The sequence below is a fragment of the Orycteropus afer genome, unplaced genomic scaffold, assembly GCF_000298275.1.
Source record: "Orycteropus afer afer isolate SDZICR_OR568_19922 unplaced genomic scaffold, OryAfe1.0 scaffold00558, whole genome shotgun sequence".
Lineage (NCBI taxonomy): Eukaryota > Metazoa > Chordata > Mammalia > Tubulidentata > Orycteropodidae > Orycteropus > Orycteropus afer.
In genome coordinates, this window is record NW_006922145.1 from 877,282 (window position 1) to 890,287 (window position 13,006).

A 13,006-nucleotide genomic window follows, 5' to 3' on the forward strand; every position below is an offset into this window, starting at 1 on the left:
GTCCTCTAGGGGCGCTGTGTTTCCACAGCAGTGGTTGGACCTTGGTAGAAGAGGCAACAGCTGTGTGAGGGGCAAAAGTTGAGATGAAGTATTTCCTTGGTGGGAACTTAGGGTCAGAGCCAGGATGGTGCTGAGGTCTGGCCCCTCTAAAGACTATGCCAATTGGTGGATACTAGTGATGGCTGCACAGTACCATGAACGGAGGAGTTAATGTCACTGAATTGTATGCGGGAAGTACATTGAAATGGCAAATATATCATTTTATATATGTTGTTGGAGGCCATCGAATCAATTGTGACTCATAGCAACCTACAGGACGGAGCTTAGCTGCCGTATAAGGTTTTCTAGACTGTAAATCTTTACAGGAGTGGGATCTCCAGGTCCCGCGCAGCAGCTGATGGGTTTGAAATGCAAACCACTGACCTTGTGGTTAGCAGCTGAGAGCTTCACCAGTATGTCACCAGGGCTCCTTGTTTTATATACATTCATATACATATTGGGAGCTCTAGTGGCATAGTGCCTGAGGCATTTGACTGCTAACCAGAAGGCTGCCGGTTCAAACCCACCAGCCACTCCTCGGAAGGCAGGTTGGGCAATCTACTTCCATAGTGATACCGCTTCGGAAACCCAAGGAGGGGTCACCATGAGGTGGGTCCAACTCAGCGGCACATAACAACAACATACACACATATAAAAAAACAAACCCAAACTCCCTGCTGTCGAGTTTGATCCACTCACAGCGACCCCGTGGGACAGAGCAGAGCCGCCCCCTGGCGTTTCTAGACTGGAATCTTGACGGGAGCAGGCTGCCAGGTCTTTCCCCAGCAGCCCCAGTGGGTGGGTCTGAACTGCCAACCTTTCAGTTAGCACCCAAATACTTAACCATTGCACCACCAGGGCTAGTCAGATTAAAACAGACAACTCAGAATGCATGCCAAAATGACAAGATATTCATGATGGAACATTCTAGAAATGTTGGCGATCATATCCTTTGAAGTAATTTTTCCCCTCTCTACAAACAAATAGGTGGACTCCGTGAACCAAGTATTATTGCTGTTGACGGAGCCTGGGTGCACTATGTGACAGTGTGTTGCACCCAATGAGGGCGTGTCTGACAGGATGTAGTCACAGCGTGATCAGATGTCCCCGACCACCCACAATAATCCAGCTTATGCCGGTCGGCTGGGCGTAATTATCACTGTTGTTATGTGCCCTCGAGTCAGACCCGACTCATAGCGACCCCTCCTTGGGTTTCCAAGGCGGTATCACTAGGGAAGTAGATTGCCCCATCTTCCTTCCCAGGAATGGCTGGTGAGTTTGAACCACCAGTCTTCTGGTGAGCAGTCAAGTGCCTTAGGCACTATGCTACCAGAGCTCCTGTAATTACTAGCTCCCCTTTTTACTTGCAAAAGGGCTCTGGCTGGGCTAGAAATTTCTACAGCCACCATATAGAGAGAGCTCCTGATGCCTGGAAAAGAAAGGGATTAGGTGGGAAGCGTAGATGGTCTACCCATACATGCAGAGGGCGGATTTTAATTTTAATAAAAGGATTTAACAGCAAAGCCAGTCGAGTTGTGCGACTGCCTAATCCGAAATTACGAGCTTTCCACGGGATCGGAAAACTCACTGCCCGTCCAGAAATCTAATCATGCAACGTGTAGACCCAGGCACGTAGCGGCTTTTATAACCAATCTTGTACTTAGACTTTAGGAAACGTTTTCCCACTAAGGCAGCCAAGAAAACGATCTTTTCTACTCCACACACCTAGATATGGATAAGCAAAGTCCTAGGCAGACACACACGGGCTAGGAGGGAGGGGAGAGGAAGCCATCACATTGCTCTAAATCGGCAGCAACGCCAAACATCCACCAGCGAATGTGAATTAAAAACAGCATCATCTTACCTGAAGTTCCTGGGTGGCAGAGAGTGGACAGAAACACAAACAAAAAGTCTATTTAAAATGATGGTATTAAAGACACGCAGGTTTTAACTTAATAGGTCTCAGTTTTAACCTCACAGCGAGTTAGCAGTCCTACCGATACACAGACTTTGGTAGCTGCACCGACGACACAAGGTAAAGACGCACAAAGCAAAAAGCTTTTCAAACAGTGGCCGATGCAGACCTCCGTGTGCCGGCGGTGGCTGGGGTGAGGAATCATGAACACAGCTTCAGAAATAGCTTTTCACTTCAGTGACAACTTTGGTCTGTTGGTTTTTTTCTAATTTTTTTTTTTTGGAATGCCTAAATACCGGCGTGTGAGGAAACTTGAAGGACAACGGATGCGAGTCATCCACTGGGAGAAATGGGAGTACCGCCTGACCCTGCCCGCAGAGCTGAGAGTGCGTGTGACCCTGGAGTGTTTCCTGCTGACGTGCGATTAATACCTGAAACACAGCACCTCGCAAGGACCCCGCGAAGTTCAAGGGCAAGCCCTTACAGACAGCATTCAGGACATTCCGAGGCTGCTGTGAGTTGCTGTGCAGTCCGTTCCAACTCACAGAAACCCCGGATGACACAGCAGAACCGCCCCGAGACAGGAAAAGGAAGCCTCCAGCTCCATCAAGGAGCCCTGGTGGCACAACAGTTAAGCGCTCTGCTGCGAAATGAAAGTGAGGGCTGTGAGCTCAGCCAGAGCTCCGTGGCAGACAGACCTAGTGATCTGCTCCCGTTAAGATTACAGCCAAGGAGAACCCCGTGCGGCATTCGTCTCTGTCATGTGGGGTTGCCGTGTGCCGGAATCACCTCGGTGGCACCTTGCAACAACAACTTCCTCCGTGGGATATAAGAAATTTTGAATGTGGGTCTCCATTTTCATTGTAAGACTAGCAGAAAGCCCTTTCATCTGAGGAATTGAGTGTGCAGTTCAACGTGATCTGACTTGTTGAGTAACATCAGGAGCCAGGCATTTGTGTGTATGCTAATTGCAAGTGGTTAACACACTGGCTGCTAACTGAAAGGCTACAGGTTTGATTTCACCCTGGGATGCCTTGGAAGAAAGCCCCGGTGATCGACTCTCAGAAGATCAGCCACTGAAAATCCTGTGGAGCCCACGTCCACTTGGGCCTACAGGCTCATTTTGAGTCAAAATCAGCGCAAGGGCAACTGGTAAATTAGTTTAATCTCATTTAAGTCAATTTTATTTTCATTTCACAAAGCAAAAGACTATCTCTCAGGTGGGACATGCCCTTAGTCAACCCATTCCAGGAGAGTCCATTCTGACCCACAGCGCCCCTAGAGGACAGAGTGGAACTGCCCCACAGGGTTTCCAAGGCTGTTAATCTTCACAGAAGCAAAGCCCAAACCACACTCACTGCCGTGGAGTCGAATCTGACCTACAGAGCCCCTAGAGGACAGAGTGGAACTGCCCCACAGGGTCTCCAAGGCTGTCATCTTTGAGGAAGCACACTGCCTCCTCTGCCTGTGCAGTGGCTGATATATTTCAACTGTACACCTTTCATTTAACAGCCGAGCATTTAACCACTGTGTCACCAGGGTTCCATGAATACCCTTAACATGATCTTAAAATGATGGTGGTTTTGGGGGGTGGGGTGGAGAGAATCCTCCTCTCCGCCCAATTTTCAAGAACATGATTCATCGCCGGAAGCATCCCTGTGCAGTGACCGTCATGCAGAGGAAACATGGGCACTGACTGGTTGGGACTTGAAGGCAGACGCTCCAGGTGTCCCGGACGCCTGGCTGCTGACCTGAGGCTGGGCAAGACCTCGAGAACTGCTTGACCTAAAGTGCTAGTAATTTCAACAAAGGCGGCTCAGAAACGGGGGCCCTCAGGCTCTGTCTCGCGCTTAGCAGGCCAGCTTGAAGTCGGGGAGTTAGAGCCACTGCGTGTTGAAAATAACTCAAGGCTTAGCATGTTTCCTCAGGAACCAACAAGCAGGCTGAGAATGTGAGGGTTTCTCTGATAGTTTTCTTTTCAAGTTCACCTTTGGGACACACACACGCTATTAAATAAAGGCCTCTGCCGTTCAGCACTAACTTGGCAGCTTTGTGGCCTCAGGAAGGGCGTGGTGACTTTTACCAAAGCTACAGAGCCAGCTGCACTAAGAGTAAGTTGATTCAAACAAAAGTTCACAGCTTCCCAACTCAAGCCCCTAGGGCACAAAACTCACTCTTCAGCAGGGAAAAAGAAACCATTTCCCACGGGCACAGACAAGGTCCACGTACCTCTCCATCTTCCAGCTCCACGTCCAGGAAGTCGAAGTCCCTGAAGACCCTAAACTGCTGCTCGCTGTTGGTGTCCTCCATGTTCTCCTGCTCCCGGGGGCCGTCCTCGGAGGAGACCAGGCTGGCCTGGTGCTCCAGCAGGTCGGCGTCCCCGCAGGACGAGAAGACCACCTGGGGATCAGAGGTGCCTCCTGAGAAGCGTCTCCCTTCGGCTGCCTGTACCGCCCCGTCTGCCACGGGCCCTTCCGGGCACTGGCTTTGCAGCTCACACCTAATTCCTTAAGTGGGTATTTTTAGAACGTTCTTTGATTATTTATGTTGGACAGGTGCCTTCAGATTAAACTTGGTGCAGAGAGTCCGGGAAAACTCTCAGGAGTCAAGTTGCTGCCTCTGAAGGCAGCTGGCACCCCACCTCCATGGGTGCGTGTTTGTGGGTGTGCGTGTGTGAAAACAATTGGGCATGTGTTCACACACAGACTAGGGGCCGCCAACAGACTTTCTCATTGTTTCCAAACTGAGTGTGGCTCAAAAGGATGCACCCTCCCTCCACACAGCCCCATGGCATTCGTATCAATGATAGGTTCAGGGGCAATGATGTCAAGATGTGTTCTTACAGAATCAAGTGTGAGAGCAAACGGTTTAACCCCTTCAGAGGGAAAGCAGGACTGATGAATAAGAAAAGCCAGTAAGCAGGGAATTTCAGGAGATTAACTTAGTGTCTAAGACACTTGACTGCTAACCAGAAGGCTGGTGGTTCAAACCCACCAGCCACTCAGAAGGAAGGTTGGGCAATCTACTTCCATGAAGATACTGCCTCGGAAACCCAAGGAGGGGCCGCTGTGAGTCAGGTCCGACTCAACAGCACATAACAACAACAACAGCTGAGAAGTCACACCCATAACTGATACTTAAGTTCCTGTTCTATTGATTTTAAACAACAACAAAACACTAAAAGTAACCAGAAGTAACCCCCCCCATCCCCAACAAAAACAAAACTAAACAACTTCACATGTGAAGCTCTTAAAAATGAACTTCTATTTCTTGTGTTCTTTTTACGGGGCCGTTTGGATAGAACCTCCTGGAAATAATAAATTGCAAAGGAACTTGCCTGTGTTGCGACCCAGCCTCTCTTGAACACAGGCTGACGTTACATAAAATCAGTTGTTTCCATATGTATCTCGGTTCCCATTGGTCCGCTTGCCCTGTCCCTCCCTGTCTGCTCATGGTTGGTTTGGGGCAAACCCTGGCCTGTTGGTCTCCTAGAGGGAACTGTTCTGAGGAGTGGTCTTCAGGGTGTGTGTGTCTGTGTGTGTGTGTGGTGCACAGTTGTGTCTATTACTTGGCTGGAAGGTGGCCTCCAGGAGTGTCTTCAGGTTCAAGTTAGGTCTGCTCAGGACAGAAGTCTCTGGGGATGCCTCTAATCTCTTTCTGACCATTAAGTCTGTTTTTTTTTTTTCAGGGTGTTGGCGGGGAGGGCCTTGAATTTTATTCTACTTTTTTTAATCGATTCTAATGGGACCTTCTGTCGGGGTCTTGATCAGAGAGGTTGGTAGTGGCAGCGGGGCACCATCTGGTTCTTCTGGTCTCAGCTTTCAGGAGGCTGTGATTTAGGTAGGGTGCTAGTTCTTTGGAATAACTGCTCCTTGAGTTTCCATTTTTCTTCCTTCTCCTGTATTCCAAGTGGGAAGAGGCTTCGTAGGCAGCCGCTGCAAGCTTTTAAGACCTCAGATGTCATTCACCTACCTAGGACGTAGGGCATTATCTTTATGAACTGTGTTTTGCCAACTGACCTCGCTGTTCCATGAGGTTATGGCCTGTAGCCATCATGTCCAACAGTTAAGTCTTTTTTTAAAAAAGAAACAACTTTTTATTGTGATTTGCATGAAATTTGACAAAGCGGATTGGTTTCGCAGTCAACAGTTGACACACGTTTTGGTCTGTGACCCTGCTTATATTCCCACAGTGTAACAGCTCTACTCCCACTTCCTCCCTGTGGTCCCTCTTCCCTGTGTCCTTCTTGCCCCTGCATTCTCGCCTCCCTACCTTTCTCCCTGTGCAAATGCTGCCCTTCTGATCTCCTGTGGTCGACTGTCCTAAGGAGTGCATCTCCCTGGTGTAGGTGTTCAGCTCGTAGGCCTGTCTAATGTTTGGTTGACAGTTAAGCCATGGGAGCGAGTTCAATGCCAGGCCCAAAGGGTAACATGGGGCCATAGTCTCCAGGGGTTCACCAGTCTTTATCAGTCCAGTAAACTTGGTCTTGTTATGATTTTGAGTGTTGTGCTATATTTTTCTCCCATTCCATCCAGGATCTCCAATTTTGATCCCTTTCAGAGTGGTTGGCATTGGTAGCCAGGCACCATCTAGTTCTTCTGGTCTCAGGGTTGTATGGGCTCAGGTTCTCACTGTCCATTAGTCCTTTGGTTGGTTTCCATCCATCTTTGACTTTCTTCACTCTTCTTTGCTCCGGATGAGGAGAGACCCAGAGTCGCATCTTAGATGGCCACTTGCCAGCTTTTAAGATTCCAGGTGCTACTCAGTGAAATAAGACGTTGAGCAGTGTCTTTGTGTACCATGCTGTGCCAGTTGAGTTTGATGTCCCCTATGACCATGGTACCCAGCCTGCAGGCCCAGTGACTCACTCCTTCAAGGTACTCAGTTGTGGCTAAGAAGTTATCCTAACTTTACCCATGTCAGCTTTAAACTGCATATGGGCATTTTAGGAGCTCTGGTAGCATAGTGCCTAAGGCACTTGACTGCTAACCAGAAGGCTGGCGGTTCAAACCCACCAGCCAGTCCTCAGAAGGAAGGTTGGGCGATCTACTTTCGTAGAGATACTGCCTCAGAAATGCCAGGAGGGGTCGCTATGAGTTGGGTCCAACTTGATGGAACATAACGATGACAACAATGGACATTTTAATAGCACATACAGATACACACGTAGGGAAAATGTCTGCTAAACCTATGTATGGTTGTGGGTGTGTTCCCATGCACCTAGCCATACCTGACCATATTGCCTGTCTACCTGTGTATCCACCCGTAGATTAGTGTTTACTGTTACTAATACTGCACTACTGTGTCTGCAATAGTGTTTGCCTTTATTGTCTGTACATCTTGTGTACCTCTGTGTCTTCCTTTTCCTTAGTGATACCATGCTACTTGTATGCTTTTGTTATATTGCTTCTCCCTTCACCCATATCAAACCTATCTCTTAACTACCCATCTATTTTCCTTCCCTTCCCCTTTCCTCCTTTCCCTGGTAACCAACAAAGAAAATCTGCATCACTGTGTGAACTTTTCCTTGACTGTTTATAATAATGGACTCATACAATATTTGTCCTTCTGTGATTAACTTATTTTATTCAGCATAATGTCCTCCAAGTTCATCCATGTTTTGCAGATTCTACATTATTCTTTAGGGTTGCATAGAATTCCATTGTGTGTATGTACCACAGTTTGGTTATCCATTCCTCGGATGATGGGCACTTAGATTGTTTCCCTCTCTTTGCTCTTGTGTATAGTGCTGTGATGAACATGGTTATGCATGGATCTCTTCATGTCCTGCCTCTCATTTGTTTAGGATATATACCTAGTAATGGGATTGATGGATCAAATGGTATTTCTATCTCCAACTTTCTAAGGAATTGCCATACCAGTTTCCACAGTGGTTGTACCATTTTACAGTCCCACCAGCACTGTGTGTTTTCTGTCTTGTTGAACTTTGCTATTAATGTTGGGGGAGGTGGTATCTCATGGTTGTTTTGAATTGCATCTCTCTAATGGCTAATGGATTTCTTCATGCATTTGTTGGCCACCCAAATTATCTTCTTTGGTGAAAAGTCCACTGCCCATTTTTTAATTGGAATGTTCCTCTTTTGTTGGTGAGGTGTTGGAATTTTCTATAAAGTTTGGAGCTAAGTGTCTTGTCAGATATGTTGTTGCCAAATATTTTATTTTTTCCCAATCTGTATGTACTCTTTTTACTCTTTTGGGGTAAGAATTTAATTTTTAGAAGGTCCTAGTCATCTAGTTAGGAGCTCTGGTGGCACAGTGCCTAAGACATTTGACTGCTAACCAGAAGTTTGGTGGTTCAAACCCTCCACCCACTCCTCATAAGGAAGATTGGGAAATCCAGTTCTGTAGAGATACTTCCTTGGAAACCCAAGGAGGGGTTGCCCTAAGTTGGATCCGACTTGACGGCAGTGAGTTTGGTGACTGGTTGGGTCGTCATCTAGTACCCCTTCTGCCGTTTGTGCATCTTGGATTATGCTTGACAGTCTATTTATGCCATAAATTGGGGCCCCTACGTTTGCCTCTATTTTATCTTTGATGAACTTCATAGTTTTGGGTTTTACATTTAAGTCTTTAATCTGTCTTGAGTTTGATTTTTTGTGTGGTGTGAGATAGGGACCTTGTTTCATTTTACTGCCAATGGATACCCAGTTTTGCCAGCACCATTTGTCAAAGATCAGCTGTCCATAGATGGATGGATCTATTTCTGGGTTCTCAATTCTGTTCCACTGGTCTATGTGCCTGTTGTCATACCAGTAGCAGGCAGTTCTAACTACTGTGGCTGTATAGTAGGTTTTGAAATAAGGGAGTGTACGACTTCCTACTTTGTTCTTCTTTTTCAGAAGTGCTTTGTTTACTGGAGGTCCCTTTCCTTTCCATATAAAATCAGTGATTGTTTTTTCTATAACCTTAAGAAATGCTGATGGAATCTGGATTGGGATTGCACTGAATGTATAGATTGCTTTGGGTAGACCTGACATTTTCACAATGTCCAGGCTTCCTATTGATGAGCATGAGATGTTCTTCCATTTATGTAGCTCTCCTGCAGTTCCTTGTAGCAGTGTTTTGTAGTTTTAGTTGTATAGGTCTTTTGTGTCCCTGGTTAAGATTTAATCTCAAGTATTTTATCGTCTTGGTAACTATTGCAAATGGTACTGATTTCCTTTTCAGAGATCTCTTGGCTGGTGTAAAGGAATCCAACTGACTTTTGTATGTTGATCTTGTATCCTGCTACTTTGCTGGATCTTTCAATTAGTTCCAGTAGTTTTCTTGCTGAATCTCTCGGGTTTTTTGCATATAGGATCATGCCATCTTCAAATAAAGATCGTTTTATTTCTTCTTAGTCAATTTGGATGCTGTTATTTCTCTTTCTTGCCTTACTGCACTGGCTAGGACTTCCAATACAATGTGGAATAGAAGTGGTGGTAGCAGGCATCCTGGTCTGGTTCCCATTCACAATGGGAATGCTTTCAGTTTCTCTTCCTTGAGAATAATGTTGGCTGTTGCTTTTGCATATCTGCCATTTATTATGGCGAAGAAATTCCTTTCTGTTCCTATTTTGCTGAGAGTTTTTATCAGGAATGGGTGTTGGATTTTATCAAATGCCTTTTCTGCATCAATTGATAGGATCATGTGGTTCTTGTCCTTTGTTTTATTTCTGTGGTGAATGTTTTTCTAACTCTGAATCATCCTTGCATACCTAAGTATGAATCACACTTGGTCACTTTACATGATGATGATTATTACTGATATAGTGTTGGTGTGTTTTGTCAAGGATTTTGTTGAAGATTTGTGTGTGTATATTCATGAGGGATACTGGTCTGTACTTTTCCTTTCTAGTGGTGTCTTTGTCTTATTTTGGAATCAGGGTTATGCTTGCTTCATAGAATGAATTTGGAATATGTTCTGGAATAGTGTGAGCAGGATAGGTGTCACCTTTTCTCTGAACGTTCGATGGAATTCTCCAGTGAAGCCATCTGGGCCAGGACTTTTTTTTGTGGGAGGGGGTAGTTTTTTGTGTGTGATCTGCTCAATTTCTTTCTTTGTTATGGGTCTGCTCAAATTTTCTACCTCAGTTGTGCTAGTTTAGATAGGTCTTGTGTTTTTACAAATTTGTACATTTCTTCTAGGTTTGCAAATTTCCAGTGGCGAAGTCTTGAGAGCTGAGAAGTTTCTGTAACTGTGGCCCCTGTGTGTTCTGTTACATAGACGAGTCTACCCATGGTGGTGTTTGGTGCCGTTGAGTTGGTTCCGACTCATCAACCCCGTGCACAACAGGACAAAACGCTGCCCGGGTGGACCTGTGTCATCCTCACACTATACTTGAGCCCATTGTGGTATCCACCTTTTTCCCTGACTGTCTACCAGGGACTGGTTCCTTCTGACACCATGACCAAAGTAGGTGAGAAGAAGTCTGGCCATTTTTACTTCTAAGGAACATTCCAGCTTTATTTCTTCCAAGACAGATTTGCTTGTTCTTCTAGCAGAACGTGGTATTTTCAATGTTTTTCACAATTCACATGCATCAATTCTTCAGTCTTCTTATCCATATTGCATTTACTATGTATGTAGAAGTTTCCACCACTATACCTATGCAAGTATGTGAGTGTCCTCCCGTACCACCTCCTCACCTGCTTAGCATATTTACCTATGTATTTCCAAACCAAAACCAAACCACTCACTGCCTTTGAGTTGGATCCAACTCAGCGACCCCTCCTTGGGTTTCAGAGGCAGTATCTCTACAGAAGTAGATTGCTCAACCTTCCTTCCGAGGAGTGGCTGGTGGGTTTGAACCACCAGCTTTCTGGTTAGCAGTCAGAGGCCTTAGGCACTATGCCACCAGAGCTCCTAGCTATGTATTTACTCACACATTATTGACAGGTGTTACTGCGGTTGCGGGACTCTGTCACAGCAGTTACCGTAGTTGTCCTGTATGCTTGTGTACCTCTGTCTTCCTTTCCCTTGGTCATGCTGTGCTGACTTCCCCGTACCGTGTGTAACCTTTCCTGTCACCGCAGTTAACTCTGGTCTACTCTCTAGGAAGCTCTCACTCTCTCCTCCTTCCCTACCTGATAGCCAGCAAAGAATATTTCTTTCTGCGTGTAAACCTACTAGAATCTCTCATACGATATTTATCCTCCTGTGGTTGACTTATCTGACTCAGCGTAATGTCTTCCAGACTCATCCACGCTGTGAGATGTTTTGTGGATCCATCATTTTTTACTGTTGTGTAGTATTCCATTGTACGTACATAGCATGGTGTGCTGATCCATTCCTCTGTTGGTGGACATTCAGGCTGTCAGCACCTGTTCGCTGTTGTGACTAGTGCTGCGATGAACATGGGTGCGCGTATGTCAGTGCCACCCCTATTTCTCAAGCATACGCCTAGGAGTCGGATCGCTGCACCAAATGGTAGCTCTATTTGCGGCTTTTGAAGGAAGCGCGTTCCGCTGTGTGCACAGGGGGTGCGCCGTTTTGCACCCTGACCAGCAGAGTTTAAGGGTCTCATTTCCCCACAGCCTCACCAGCATCTGGTGCTGTTTTTCTGGATCATTGCCAGGGTGGGGCGGTATCTCACTGTAGTTTTGATTTGCATCTCTCCACTGGCTAATGTCGGAAGCGACACTGGGCAAACCATTTTTGTGGAGATAACTGCCTCAGAAACCCAAAGGGGAGGGGTCGCTGTGAGTTGGAACAGACTCGGCAGCTACGGCAGTGAGTTTGTTTTTCCTGGACTGGCTGATGGTCGCGGGAGCGTCTTTTCAGGCATTTGCTGGCCACCTGAAGACCTTCTTTGGTGAAGTAGCTTCAGGTCCTCTGCCCACAGGGTTTTCTTGGCATCATCTTTACGGGAACAGATTGCCAGGTCTTTCTCTCGTGGAACTGCCAAGTGGGTCTGAACCGCCACGTGCTTAACTTCTGTACCACCATGCCTTCTTAAAGAACACTGAGGGTCTGTCAGCTAGCCGTTGAGAGACTAGAATTTTGGGTTCCTCAACTTAAGGCACTGAGTGTTGCCTTTCTTGTCTCTAACTAGTGCTGGTACATACTTCTACCTGGATGGGGTCAGCATGGAGCAAACAGAATGGGTCTGAAGAGGCACCTGGCAACCCCAATGACGGTGCAAAATGGCTGTCACTGTCCAAGGCCGCAGTGCGGAAGCAGAATGACCTTGTTTGTCTTCTTTGTGGCCAGGAGGCCATCTGCCCCTGCCTGTGTCTCCTCACCCCTGCTGCTTTGTAAATAAAGCCACAGGAACAGCCACAAACCACCCTGATCAGTGACACCGAAGGTGGTATTAAATGGAGACAAACCTGAGCCCACGGCTGGCTGAGGGGCCACCGGACGATAAGAGCAGTTGACATTTTTGTGAGGATTATGGAGCTCTGATGTCTCACTTGTCCATGAGCTATATTTTGGGGTTTTAAAAACAGCTCTGCAAGGAAATCTGTCGCAGTTCCTTCCTGCGTTTGTTTGGGGAATTACTCAGCTTGCTCTCTCTTGTGTCACTAATAACAAAGAAGCCATGATGTGGCCACATGAAAATACCTGCTGGGACCACCCCAGAACTGTTCATTGGCTTTGTTACCATATACTCGTACTACTCATACACACACACAATGAGAATTTTCTAAATTTTTATGAAAGGTGTAGAAGCTTACTTTTAATGCTTCCATCTTTCATTGCTCAACTGCATGCTTTTTTTTCCTTCCTTATAGATTTATCAATAGAAGTTTATGACAAAAATACATATGATATTTTCATCTTTAGTGTGTGTAAAATAGTGGTATCACAGTATGAGGTGTGTCCTGTTGTTGTTGTGTGCTGTTGAGCCAATTCTGACTCATAGCAACCCAATGTAATAGACTAGAACTGTACCTCAGGGTTTCCCAGGCTGTCAGTCTTCACAGAAGCAAAGCCCAAACCACACCCACTGCCGTGGAGTCGATTCTGACCCACAGCGCCCCTAGAGGACAGAGTGGAACTGCCCCACAGGGTCTCCAAGGCTGTCAGTCTTCACAGAAGCAAAGCCCA

At 46.4% G+C, this 13,006-nt stretch overlaps 1 protein-coding gene across 1 annotated transcript in view; it reads right to left on the reverse strand.

Annotated features, from left to right (window-relative positions):
- The window catches only part of FRY (FRY microtubule binding protein), a 571,437-nt gene that overhangs the window by 102,460 nt on the left and 455,971 nt on the right, over positions 1 to 13,006 (reverse strand). The window contains exons 52-53 of the mRNA XM_042782984.1: positions 4,184 to 4,354; positions 1,904 to 1,912 (exon numbers count right to left, since the gene is read on the reverse strand). Of these exons, the coding sequence (XP_042638918.1) occupies positions 1,904 to 1,912; positions 4,184 to 4,354 (180 nt within the window). The remainder of the gene's footprint in view (positions 1 to 1,903; positions 1,913 to 4,183; positions 4,355 to 13,006) is intronic.